The sequence below is a fragment of the Anabrus simplex genome, chromosome 5 (assembly GCF_040414725.1).
Source record: "Anabrus simplex isolate iqAnaSimp1 chromosome 5, ASM4041472v1, whole genome shotgun sequence".
NCBI classification, from domain to species: domain Eukaryota; kingdom Metazoa; phylum Arthropoda; class Insecta; order Orthoptera; family Tettigoniidae; genus Anabrus; species Anabrus simplex.
The window spans coordinates 258,310,140-258,323,918 of NC_090269.1; the positions used below are offsets into that span (position 1 = coordinate 258,310,140).

The 13,779-nt window shown below is 40.1% G+C and overlaps 1 protein-coding gene across 1 annotated transcript in view; it reads left to right on the forward strand.

The window, feature by feature from the left end:
* The window catches only part of LOC136874816 (phenoloxidase-activating factor 2), a 44,348-nt gene extending 36,727 nt beyond the window's left edge, over positions 1-7,621 (forward strand). The window contains exon 5 of the mRNA XM_067148494.2: positions 7,391-7,621. Coding sequence (XP_067004595.2) covers positions 7,391-7,552 — 162 coding nt within the window. The 3' untranslated portion in view covers positions 7,553-7,621. The remainder of the gene's footprint in view (positions 1-7,390) is intronic.
* The last annotated feature ends 6,158 nt before the right edge of the window (positions 7,622-13,779 follow it).

A 13,779-nucleotide genomic window follows, 5' to 3' on the forward strand; every position in this document is an offset into this window, starting at 1 on the left:
CTCCGAGGTAGGCAGCTAATCACGCTAAGTAGTGTGGTGTATTTTGTCAATGTGGGGTGCTAATAAATATTATGTTCATACCAATGGCAAAAAGGACGAAAACCTTAGCATAGATAATAATACGATGGTCGACCCACAACATCAAAGATCGTCAAAAGGTAATCATTAGGACACCATAACGCTAAAGGCAAACAAATGTTATTTCACTGGTGGTGACTTGTCGGACCACGGAAAGGCATGCGCTTAATGCCTCGTTGGGTCAAACCTAGTATATCAGACTTATTATTCATCAATCAGCAGAGCCAGTGGACGCCACGGCGGGCTAACCGAGAGGGGTGTCCGTGGTAGGTACAATGTTTCAAAAAAAAAAAAAAAAAGGGAGAAGGAAAAGGTAAAGAGTGAGAGAGAGCGTACAACAAACCAAATGTAAGAAAGGAGAATGGATTTAAAATAAGTTGTATTTAAACTTCAAATGACTAGAATAGGCAGTGTATAACAAGCAAAGAAGGGGAATTACAAACATTTAACAAGGGCTCAGCCCGTTTGACAACCAAAACACAATCAAGAATAATAATAATTAAGAATTCTTGGGAATAACGATTATGATTTTCAAGAAAAGCCCAAGACCAGAGTTCGACAGAAAAAACCAGAATCAGCACCTATATAAGTTCACAACCTTTTTTTAAAACACTTTGGTTAAGAAATAAAGCCACTAAATATTTGAAAAAATAATGATTTAAGGCCACCCTTACAATCTTCATTTAAAACCCAAAGGAGGGCAAGAGAGTTATAGCACGTCGGGAGACAAAAATTTTTACAACTCAATACCGGAAAAGAAGAAAGGGAAAGGAAAAGGAAGCAGAGTGAGAAGGGAAGAAGAGAGGAAAAAAAACGGGGGGGGGGGGATCCTTCCAGGCTGCTTAAACGCTATCACGTTGGCAATGTAAGCGACCACTCGGTTCTGTAAAAAAGTTCAGGATGTGGCAACACTTCTATCACTTGTCCAAGCACAGTTTATTTTGGCGTATGAGATAGATAAAGGTATCAGTCTGAAGGACTTAGTTAGAATGGAGACCATGAAGCCACTAAATAATTTAACATTCAAAGTTCAAATCTTGTTATAGACCACGAAAGATATAAAAGGTTGTAACATTTTGCTCACCCAGTCTGTTGGTAAACAATGCAGCTATTCACAAATAAAAGTAGGTAAAACGTCGCAACGGGCCAGCCGCTAGCGAACAGTTCCGCTCTCGCCACTCGTGTTGTTTTCCAACTCAATGTCTGACCGCGGAAACTAAGGAATAGCTTGCTTATATAGGTGGTGAACAGATTCGAGAAGTTACTCGATGAAAAATACGTAGGTGTGACGTCACAACGAGGAAGCAGCAACAGTGCCGGAGAACAGGCCAGTTAATGAACAGCTGGGCGAGCAAGCAGATGAATGCGACAGAAGGCAGAAGGTAAGATGTAGTAGAGCGGTCGTAACAGTAGTAGTAGTAATGTGTTCGTTAACAACTCTGTTTGTAGATGCATGTGATTGAAAACTGAAGTAAGCGGTATTTAATGCGCAATATATATAATAATTGTTTCTATAATGATATATTATTACTATGTGGGACTTTATAATCTTTGTTGGAGTCGTTTAATTTGTATAAAATAACCATTAGTTCATACCAGTTTACGGTACTGTTGATCAGGACGCAAACAAAACTAGTTATCACAGTACGCTGTGAGCCACAGTTAAGGCTCGGAGCATGCTGCGGTGTTGCCTAATCGACAAATCTGGTTGGCTGAGGATTAGGGGGCCACTGTAGTACAGTGCCCGTAGCACTGAGCGGTTATTATAGCGGACATGTGTGGCAGATTCCTGCATAAGCTGGTTTAGACTAGGTTCGAAATCAACCGGTCAATGAAGATAATGCTTTGTTTTTCTCTTTTTGCTACTTGTTTAGGTTTTCGGCAACGGAGAGATTAGAAAAAGGCTATTATTTTGAAAGTAGCAGCCGTGGCCTTAATTAAGGTAAAGCCCCAGCATTTTCACAGTATGAAAATGGGGAACCGCGAAAAACCATTTTCAGGGCTGCCGACGGTGGGATTCGAACCCACTATCTCCCGAATGAAACTCACAACTGCGCGACCAAAACCACACGGAAAACTCACTGAATCGAATATAAGGTGATTGTAGGCCTACTCGGTCAAACATTGCAGCCTCATCCCGAAGTGTACCATCGCTTAAGAAACACCACGCAGCTGACAGAACACAACTAAATGCAGCGACTGAAACCTACGTAGCTAACAGGGACAAAAACATACAGAAAGAATGTTTTTCTCTTAGTATTAAATCAACTTATTTTTTCGTTATAAGAAACCAATTCCTCAGGTTTATGTACCATTTTTCTTTCTTTCTTTCTTAATATGCTTACCCTCCAGGGTTGGCTTTTCCCTCGGATTCAGCGAGAGATCCCACCTCTACCGCCTCTAGAACAGTGTCGTGGAGCGTGAGACTTTGGGCCGGGGATACAACTGGGGAGGAAGGCCAGTACCTTGCCCATGCAGTCTCACCTGCTATGCTGAACAGGGGCCTTGGTGGGGGATGGGAGGATTGGAAGGGATAAACAAGGAAGAGGGAAGCGGCCGTGGCCTTAAGTTAGGTACCATCCCGGCATTTTCCTGGAGGAGAAGTGGGAAACCATGGAAAACTACTTCTAGGATGGTTGAGGTGGGAATCGAACCCACCTCTACTCAGTTGACCTCCCGAGGCTGAGTGGACCCCGTTCCAGCCCTTGTATCACTTTTCAAATTTCGTAGCAGAGCCGGGAATCGAACCCGGGCCTCCGGGGGTGGCAGCTAATCACACTAACCACTACACCACCGAGGAGGACTATGTACCATTTTTACAATATATTCTTATATGTTAAAATATTGTCCTCACATGGTACTATGTCTTAAGCCACGACATAGGTTGAGTCCATAGCAATTTGCCATTCGTAAGTCGTTACTGCAACATTAATGTTATAAATGCGGGGCTCTATTCTTGTTCTAAATAATTTAAATAATGCCCTTCTTGTATTCTAATAGACTATCAAATAATCACCGGTGTGTAAGAATACAAGTCCGCCTCTGTGGTGTAGTGGTTAGTGTGGTTACCTGGCACCCCGGGAGGTCCGGGTTCGATTGCCGGCTCTGCCACGAAATTTGAAAAATGGTGCGAGCGAGGTCATCTAAGTACAAGGGGTGGGGTGGGGGTTGATTTCAACCTCAGCCATCCTCGAAGTTGCTGTCCGTGATTTCCCACTTCTCCTTCAGGCAAATGGCGGGATGGTACCTAACTTAAGGCTATGCCGCTTCCTTTTCTCTTCTTCGTCTCTCACTTCTAACCTTCCCATCCCCCACAAGGCCCCTGCTCAGCATAACAGGTGAGACCGCAAGGGAATGTTACTGGCCTTCCTCCCCAGTTGTATCTCCCGGCCCAAAGTCTCACGCTCCACGATACTATTCTAGAGGCGGTAGAGGTGGGATCCCTCGCTGAATCCGAGGGAAAAGCCAACCCTGGAGGGTAAGCAGATTAAGAAAGAAAGAAAGAAAGAAAGAAAGAAAGAGAAATGGTACAGTACCCAATCTACGTGGCTTTGTTTAAAAACAAAAGGTAAAAGTTTCTGGCCGAAATTCAAAATGTTAGGAGACGAACTCTTGCACTCCTTTGGAATTCACCAGAACATCATTAAAACCCTATGTGGCTTATGGCCCGAAGTTACAGAGGATAAGCCTATACTATGGAGATGACTAGATGGGAAGAAAGTTTTAATTTACAAAATTAAAAGGTAGATTTCAAAGCTTACAAAATCATAGTCACCTCAACATCAAGTTGAAAGAGAATACAAGAGGGTGCCACTCCTTATTACGTAACTTCGATTAAGTTCTTTAGACTAGTATGAGAATTTACATTGAGAAAAATAACTTACATTACGAAGAAATTTGAAATCTTCCCCTAGAACTAGCTTTCAAAGACTATTACATGGTTAAACGGAGTCTGCCATTACCTTGAGCTGGTGGACCTGCCGGCGATGGACGAGGCAGCCCTTTCCCCTGCCTCCGCTACGAGCACACTCTAAACCTCTTGACTGGAGCGATCGCAAGGACAATATGGCCCGAACGGTCCCAACTATTATAGCGGAGAGGAAGGTTCCAGATTTCTCTGGGCCGATACCCTGACACCCCCCAATTTTCACTGGACAATCAAATACATATCAAAAACTTTGAATGGTTACTTACATCAATGTACGAAATTTCTTATTGGCTGAAGTATTGAGTTGTTGGGAAGAGATAAGAAGTGTTGATAACTTTAGAACACCAAATACAAACTATAAACATTCCAGTTTAGGAAATCTTAACACACAAAATTACTTTGAAAATTAATTGTTCTTCCTCATCCCAGAGGGTGCACGTGAGTTGATAGTAGCGACATCTGTCGATAAATATTCAAACTATTTCCGAAATTAGTTTCAGAGTTTCTGTTACAGATGGCCTTCTAAAAAGGCGCTTAATTTAAATCCGCGGAACGGGTGTACCTTCGGTACAATAATAATAATATCGCATGTAAATACGGATGAATCGCAACGAAGGTTTTATAACAATTGTCCATACATCTAGATAACCTGGTTATTTTCACGACCTTGAAAGAATGAAGTGAAGCGACCGTCACGTAGGGTGCGGGAGTATCTGTCTGTATTTCGTTGTGTGTTCTAATATCAACAGCACACTCTGTCTCAACATCGGAACGTACAAGTCAACTTGCGTCATAATACAGTGAAGCTCTGACACTGGCGTTTCGTAGTAAGACGTTCAAACGATCCGTGTGATGTTCAACGAAGTGTGCATGTTGGTAGCTTGTCATATATTGTTATTTTCTTTGTTGTGTCCAGCTATGTGGTATAACGGTTAGCGCTATTAACTACCGTACTCAGAGACCCGGGTTCGATTCCCGGTACTGTCAGAAATTTAATCTGGTATGAGGTTAAAAAGTACATGCAGCTGATTGTGTGCCTCAATGGAGCTGCGCCACCTGGGGACGAGGGCACTAATTTATTTTCTGACTTGTGGAATCGACTTTTGCTTGAAAATCGGCTTGTTTATTACCATAATGTCTGGTGAATCCTAGAATCGTGTGTGTCATTGATATGAAGTATAGCTTTCAGATTATTTCTAATCTTAATAATTGCAGGGTTGATGGGTTCATTGGATAATATAGATTTTATCGCTGCTTGTGGATCTGCGTTGATCGTACGTTCGTTTATAGGTTGTGCATTATTCAGCTTACAGGCTCCGAAATACCTGTACACTGCTTGAAACACTGTACATTGCTGATTTAGTTTTCTTAAATTATCGCAAAAACAGCTTCCACTTCCTTTAACGATAAAAGAAGGCTCATAAAATAAAATGTAGTAATTTTCCAAGCTGCCAATAAGTGATGAAATAACGGTATTAATTTTGTCCCTTTAATGGAATGGTACTGTTTTCTGCACCTGGCATTAAACTGTCCATAATGAAAGTTTAGAGACTCAGTTAGTTTCAGTGTGCCAGTTAAGTCTTTCACTGTCCTAGGTAAAAAAAGAGCAATAGAACCAAGATTTTGGGTTATTAGGCTGCGTAACGTTGTAACCGTACAACAAGGTTACAGATTTAATTCAGCTCTTCTTCTTGTTATTATCATTAATTGGCCCGATTCATTCGATTTTATATTCTGATTTTCATTATTTGGACTGTAATATAATTAGTTATCTCGCATATTATGTCATTTAATCATTGGATAAGGGAATTATTTTGTAATTATTCTGTATATTAATAAGTGGGAATTGTTGCTTTTGAAATAGGCATACTTTAACTGGTAACTGTGGGTAGGTGAGCTTGCATGATATTTTGCAACCGAGGCTATGTTTAACCGAGGCTGTATTAGGCAAGTACATTTTTCGCTGACACATGCAAGTAGTCATCGTTTGTACGCGTGTGGAAGCTATTAAGACATAAGACTACTTTTGTATACTGCGTAGCCACGTGGTTTCGATGGAGTGTCTGTATTCGCTAGCGACCATGTGTCGGTGTGGAAGGGATGACGGAGTGGAAGGGATCTGCGTGGTCATCCTGAGTTGATATAAGTCGATGTAAGGATAGTTGTGTGAGCTAAGAGGTGATCTAAGAATCGTATAAGAGGTTTTCGAAGAGGTCTAAGAATCGTCGAAGGGATCTAAGAGTGGTGGTCTGATATGAGTAGAGACTTGTACTGGGTCGATAGTGAAGCAGCAGCATCAAATTGCGAGGTAGAACTTCATAATGTAAGCTTATTTCAGTATATTCACCAGAGATTTAGTGACGTGGTCTGCTGAGGTATAAGAAATATATATATACATATCCAATTTAACCGATATATGCAGTTAACAGTCACCATGGTACTTGAAATTCTTTATTGAATTATTTTATGCAATTCGCGAACTTTGTTCGAGAATTGAATTTAACGTAGATACATCTAACATCGCATAGAACTATTGTATATATTTCAACAGTCCCTATATTATCTACAGGACGTGTGAAACTAGATAGTATGCTTGGATATTACAGGTTCTTTCAGTAAAAATTCTGCAATTTCTAATAATAAATATTGAGTGAACGTAACCTCATTGGAGCTTACTACACTCGGACAGGGAATGTAGGTCAACTCCAGGTTCCGTAAGAAGATAACAGCCAACAGCTTCCGACTTCTACTCGACGAATTTTCTAGGAATTTTAAGTTCAACGGTGGTGTGTGCGGACATCAGGTAATAACAGCATCAGACATGTTATGCATAAATAACACGAAGAAGAATTTAATCAGCGGCGATCTCACAATTAATTCATACTGAATGTCGACATTTTTTAAATTTAGATAAGTTTTTATGTAACAACAAATCTCACAGAGTATTTTTACTATTAAATTAAAGTACGACAATGCTAGTTCATTGTGACGTAAAGTATAGTTATAAATTCAGTTTTCTTTTAATAATAATAATAAGCGATTCTATTTCCAGGTACAATCCTCAATTGTGGAAATGCAACCGTAATCTACAATTATCCTGTTCCATAATCCTGTATATTGCCAGATGTGTGAGTTTATCACCTCACGCCTTGAGAATAATTGAGATAAGAGGCATGCTCTCCGAATTTTGTTACTTATTGCAGCAACTGGCGCTCAACCAATTTAAAGTATATTGTGTGAAGGAAATTAAGTGTAATAGTAGTGGTAGGAGTAGTTAGTTACAACGTCAACTGCCATAACTTTGAATACCATTTAGATTAATCCCTACACTACTGTTTTCTCTCAAACTAAACACCAATTAAAGGTGGCATTATTTTGTTTCAGGGAGACGGTGGTGGACCTCTAGTCTGTGAAGTAAATGGATTTTACCACCAATTTGGTCTTGTTTCCTGGGGAGCTGGTTGTGGAAGAGAAGATCTTCCCGGTGTTTATGTGGATATATCCAAGTTTGCGAAGTGGATTCGACATGCAATACCAAAGGATTGATGTTAAATTTCAGAATATTTCAGAATATGTTCCCAAGATTTTGATCTTTCCTTTGTATGGTCAATAACAATAAAGTAATTCCTACAAAACAATATTCTGAAGGGCTCTTTATTAGCTTAGCAATTATTTCATGTTGTGCTGATTATCAAGATATAAGAAGAATGATGAAGAAAGCTAGATAGAATTTTAGGCTTCAATTTGCTTTACATTCTTATAGACGTTAGGAAGCTCAAAAATGAGCCCTGAGGTATTATTATTATTATTATTATTATTATTATTATGACACATTAGTTCTGACATTTGTGTCAACACAGATCGAGTTAGCCGTGTGGTAAGGGACACGCAGCTGTGAGTTTGCATTCGGGAGATAGTGAGTTCGAACCCCACTGTTAGCAGGCCTGAAGATTCCGTGGCAAGTGCTGCGGATGTACCTTAATTAACGCCTCGGCCGCTTCCTTCCCACTCCTAGCACTTTCCTATCCCATCGTCGCCATAAGATCTATCTACTTCGGTGCGACGTAAAGCACGAAATCAAATTGAACAATCTCCAATGCTTACAATCGGTTGCTTCCATACACGTTACGTGACTGCTTACACACAGGGAAGTTATTGTCATATTCTGTGATTGTTCTGTTCGTCGTTGACTATTGTTTCTAGTTGTTCGGGTGAAAGTCTTAGTGGTTTTGGGATGCGAAAATCAGCGGTGTATTGGTTTGTGAACAGAATTAAGTTTTCTCAATTACGGCTACGATACCACAACAAGAGAAGGGTCCGGCAAGCAGAAACTGGACTCAAATATGTCATTAAAATGAAGTGCATTGATCAAAACAAGGCCTATTTATTTCATGTTTATATTTAACTTTACTCCCTGTGGTTAGTTTTTGACAGATGCGATGTATTTTCATTTGTCTCTTGGTAGGCTACAAGCCAGAGAAAACCCAGCTTCCGCCCAAGTCTCAGTCCCATTTACGGCTGTGACAGTATGGAAGTAAATGTGGTGTGAGTGGTGCAGAATAACGAAATTCAGATCTAATGTGTCTAGATGTAACGAAAGGTGCTACTTATAGAGTCAGTCGTTCTACAATAGCATTTTCTGGCTCAGTAAGGGAAGCAATAAGGAACTACCTCACTCCTCATGTTTCCCATTACGCCTCATTATGACACCGCGATTGGTTCTTAAGGACAGCACAACATTCTGCCGTACTATCTGAGGATCCAAATAACCTCTGGGTTAATAACTTGGCAAAGTACTTTGAGCAAAAAGGTATACTTTGCTCTCAAACATATCTAAATCTGAACTTACTTGTTTTTATAATATGTTTAAATGCAATTGATCATTGTTAATATACAAGATTCTCTGAAGTTTAGGCCTGTATCATTGTAATTTGTTAATTTTTATTTTACGCAATTATTAACACTGAAATTCGTACTTATTTGTATGTTTTCAACCTTTCGTAACAGAAAGAAATGCATGTTGGATTCAATAGCACCAATATCGACAAATTCCACATATTTAATATCCAATAGGGCATAATTCAACATCATTTCGTTCAGGTATTCTGCCTTACGGCAGGCTTCGTGATGTGATAAACCTCTTCCACTTTTGCCTATCCTTAGTCAAGTTTTTCATCTCCGAATATTATTTTCTTTGATGTTGCCCTGTATTTGATATCTTTACCCTCCTCTTCTTATTTTGACTTTCACCATTTCTTCTATTACTTCTTTCAGTAAACAGTCCCTCCTCAAACAATGACCAATCCAGTTTTTTTCTCCTTCCAATAATTTTCAATATACTTGGTTTTTCTCCAACTCTTCATTCCTTACCTGGCCTTCCCATTTCACTTGTTCTATTCTCCTCCATATCCACATCTCTAGTACCTCCAATCTTCTTTAGTCTTTCTTCCGTACTGTCCAACAGCGCAATGCTGCAGATATAACACTTGGCAAGTCTTTTCGCCAAACCTTTGTTTAGTGGCCCACAAAGTAATTTCAAATTTCTCCTGAAACCTTCTTTTGCCATGGCGATTCTTTTCTTAATTTCTGCTATGCAGTACATATTTTCCCAGATCAAACTTTCCAAATATTTAAAGTTATTGACTTGCTCTATTTCTTCATCCCCTATATTAATACGACATTTTCTATCTCTTCCTCCAATTATCATACTTTTGGTCTTCTTATTAATTCTCATTCCATATTCTTCTAGTTTCGTGCTGAGTTCATCAACATGAAAGCTATGATAAATACAAAACTATTAATTTTACATGCAAAATCCTAGGTCATTCTTGAACAGAGATTTATAATTTAGCTAGTAAGATATCCAACGTAATAAAAGCAATAAAAGTAATTTCCTGAGAAATATTTTACGCAGTTGCACTTACAAATCTATTACTTTCTTAAACAAGTAATCAGCAAAATACAATTCCAGTTACTTTACAGAACATCAGCACTTAGGAAATCACTGACAGTTTGTTCATATAGGGCTGGAATGATACCAAAGTTTGGAAGGAAAAATACCGGGCGAGTTGGCCATGCGGTTGAGGGCGCGCAGCTGTAAGCATGTATCCAGGAGATAGTGGGTATGAACCTCACTATAGCTAGCCCTGAAGACATTTTTCCGTGGTTTACCATTTTCACACCAGACATAAAGGAAATTGCAAAGAAAATATGCTACTTAATCTGCGTCTCTGTTTCATAGAGACATGAAGTGGCTACCATCACCAAGCGAGACTACACATGCAACTTTGAAAATGATTGCTCGCAAACAAAGTTTGCATTTCACACTCATGTTCTCATTATTTTGAGGGCCAATTTATTCATAATATTATTTCAAGTTAGAGAATCGAAATTCCTTTACCACTTCACCGTCACAATTTTATTCCGGTTCTATGGTCAACAACGTGCAACCTCACGGAGTTGTTGTACACCATTATCTAAATCTCAACTAATAACCAAAGCAAGCTGTGAGTAAATTGCGCGTCGTATCCTTCGCGTTATTGCTTTGGCGTGACGCTTTGGGAGTGCTGGGGCTCCAAAGTTGCCAAACGTTCGGTGCTATGTATGTAGGCTAGATTACTAGGATGTAACTATTACTAGAACTTTATTGTTCTTCAGCTTTTACATTTCCCACACTTGTGGGGTTGCGGGTGCGAACTGTGTCGTACAAGTGAATTTTGTCCTCGAAAAGACTTTCAACGTATTAGGTCGTGTTACGTACATGTAGTACGTGTTGAAGAGATGTTAAGTACACAACAAAAATGGCCAGCCGGACACCAGTAGGATCCGAACCCACAACCTCCCGATTTCGAGTCGGTTGCTCTACCAGTTGAGCTATGGTGGCCTGGGCCATCTTTGTTCTGTTTGAAAGTATCTGAGCTACAGGTCTGGCACTGCTGCTATAGCACACTTTAGAGTGCGTTTAAGTCGCCCGTTGTGGGGCATGTCAATGAATATTAAATTTTCACGACCGCATTGTAATCGAAACAGACTATCAACGTATTACGTCGTGTTACGTACATGTAGTACGTGTTGAAGAGATGTTAAGTCATCATCATCATCATCTGTTTACCCTCCAGGTTCGGCTTATCCCTCGGACTCAGCGAGGGATCCCACCTCTACCGCCTCAAGGGCAGTGTCCTGGAGCTTCAGACTCTTGGTCGAGGATACAACTGGGGAGAATGACCAGTACCTCGCCCAGGCGGACTCACCTGCTATGCTGAACAGGGGCCTTGTAGAGGGATGGGAAGATTGGAAGGGCTAGAGAAGGAAGAGGGAAGGAAGCGGCCGTGGCCTTAAGTTAGGTACCATACCGGCATTCGCCTGGAGGAGAAGTGGGAAACCACGGAAAACCACTTCCAGGATGGCTGAGGTAGGAATCGAACCCACCTCTACTCAGTTGACCTCCCGAGGCTGAGTGGACCCCGTTCCAGCCCTCGTACCACTTTTCAAATTTCGTGGCAGAGCCGGGAATCGAACCCGGACCTCCGGGGGTGGCAGCTAATCACACTAACCACTACACCACAGAGGCGGACTGAGATGTTCTGTACTTAACATCTCTTCAACACGTACTACATGTACGTAACACGACCTAATACGTTGAAAGTCTGTTTCGATTACAATGCGGTCGTGAAAATTCAATATTCATTTAATTTTGTCCTATTTTACAGACAGATGCCGTTTCCGACGCCAACCCTATACAGAGGGATGTAATCACTATTGGGTGTTTCTGTGGTGGTTTGTAGTGTGTTGTGTGAATATGAAGAGGAGAGAGAGTGTAAGGACGAACACGAACACCCGTCCCAGAGCCAGAAGAATTAATCAGACGCGATCAAAATATCCGACCTCGCTGGAAATCGAACCCGTAACCCTCTCAACCGAAGGCCTCTACGCTGACCATTCTGCGAATGAATCGGACAATTACTAGAATGTAATTAATACAATTTGATTTCAAGTAGTAAACTACATTGTGTGAAGAGTAATGACCGCAATAATTTTCTAGGGAAAAGTTATCTTTACAAGTAATTTGATTACTTTCACTCAGTTCCTTCCCAACAGAAAACTGAAATGATCAAAAAAGCAGGATATTGCTCTTTTTGATGCCAGTCCCCTCAACTTCATTAGTTCATCTAAGGCACAGTAAATAGCTTGTTCTGAATGATATATTTCTTCAGGTTAAATTAATCGTGCAATTCTACGGAGGAACACAGAGTTTTAATGGATTGCCTACAACTGTTATTCTTTGAATCACTAGTATCATCCCAGGAACATGTGCAATTACTAGTTTGGTTGAGTTCTCTTTTTAGTTTTAGGTATAACAAGATGTGGTAATGAACTTAAGTCGAAAGAACTGGTTGTCAAACTAAATGGGGAACCCCATTCTGTTCAACCTTCTCGTTTTATCTGACTTCCAACATACTACTGAATTTAAGACGACACATGGTGACCAGTTGTTGGGTCACACGAATTATCATAATATTACAACCAAAGTGATGAACTCGCACCTTTAATTCTCATAATTTAAACGAGTGTTAAACATGAAAATACAGTAAATCGAAGAGGCATAATATTCCTGAGAAAAAATCTTTCCCCATAAATTGAATCGTACGGTGAAGAAAGGATTTTTTAAAAATCACGCTTGAAGGCGAGGAATAAAACTATATTTTCATGAAAGTACATGCTTTGTATCTTCCTGGTTTTGTCCATGTCAAATACTTTTGTCTGTCAGGCTGACCAACAGTTATAAACGAAATATTGATAGTAGAAATTGCATTTTAAAAATATGCACTTAATTCCTTCCTCCATTCGCTTACCACTTTAAAAAAGTAATTCAATGCCTTTATTTGTTAAATATACACTGCTTAAGAAAGACACATGTTGATGATCCGAATGACAGTGTACGAATGCATAGTAGGGTAGGAACTTTACTTTTTTGGCAATAACATACTTTCCTTAGCTAACAGAGGGCTCAACTTGGCATCTGGATTTTTGGATTGTGTCAGTTGTAACGGTTCAAATCCCGTTACAAGATGATATCTGTATTTTTATTATTGTATGATTTTATCTGTATTATTATTATTATTATTATTATTATTATGCCAGTATTATTATTATGTTTTCTGTGATATTGTACTATTATTGTAATTATCCGTTTTATTCAATTTTGCAATTGCCTGTTGCTTGCAAGATTGCACTCAGATGTATACATATATACGTATGTGTAGTACAACACTCAATACCTGTACAGTGAGAATTGTTGTATATATCAGAGATGGGATGTGACGTTGGTACCTTGTGCAAGATGTGGAGATTCTGCCAAGTCATCGCCACGCCTTGGCTATGTCATCGTATTTATTTAGATATGCGCGCATCGACTCAATCGCCGCGGGGCTATTTCACCACTGTATGTAATATCTGTCGCGTAGGTGGGAGTATGTCATTGTTATTTTTGGAGATTACGTAGCTGTGTCAACCAACGTCTATATAAGGTAGCTCCATATTGTAGCGTCAGTCATTACTTATACGGATGCAGTACAGTGAAGTAGTCTACTAGATCAAGAGGCCTTAGGTGGTCAGCCAACCAGTGTGAACGAGAGATGGTGAAGACTCAGTGAGCCATTATTGGTCATTGAGAGAGTGAGACCAAATGGTTGGTCCGTCACTTAGTGGAAGACGCGGACGCAAGGCTTACCAAGGAGTCAGAGAGGGCAACCCTGGACCTACCAAGAGGTCAT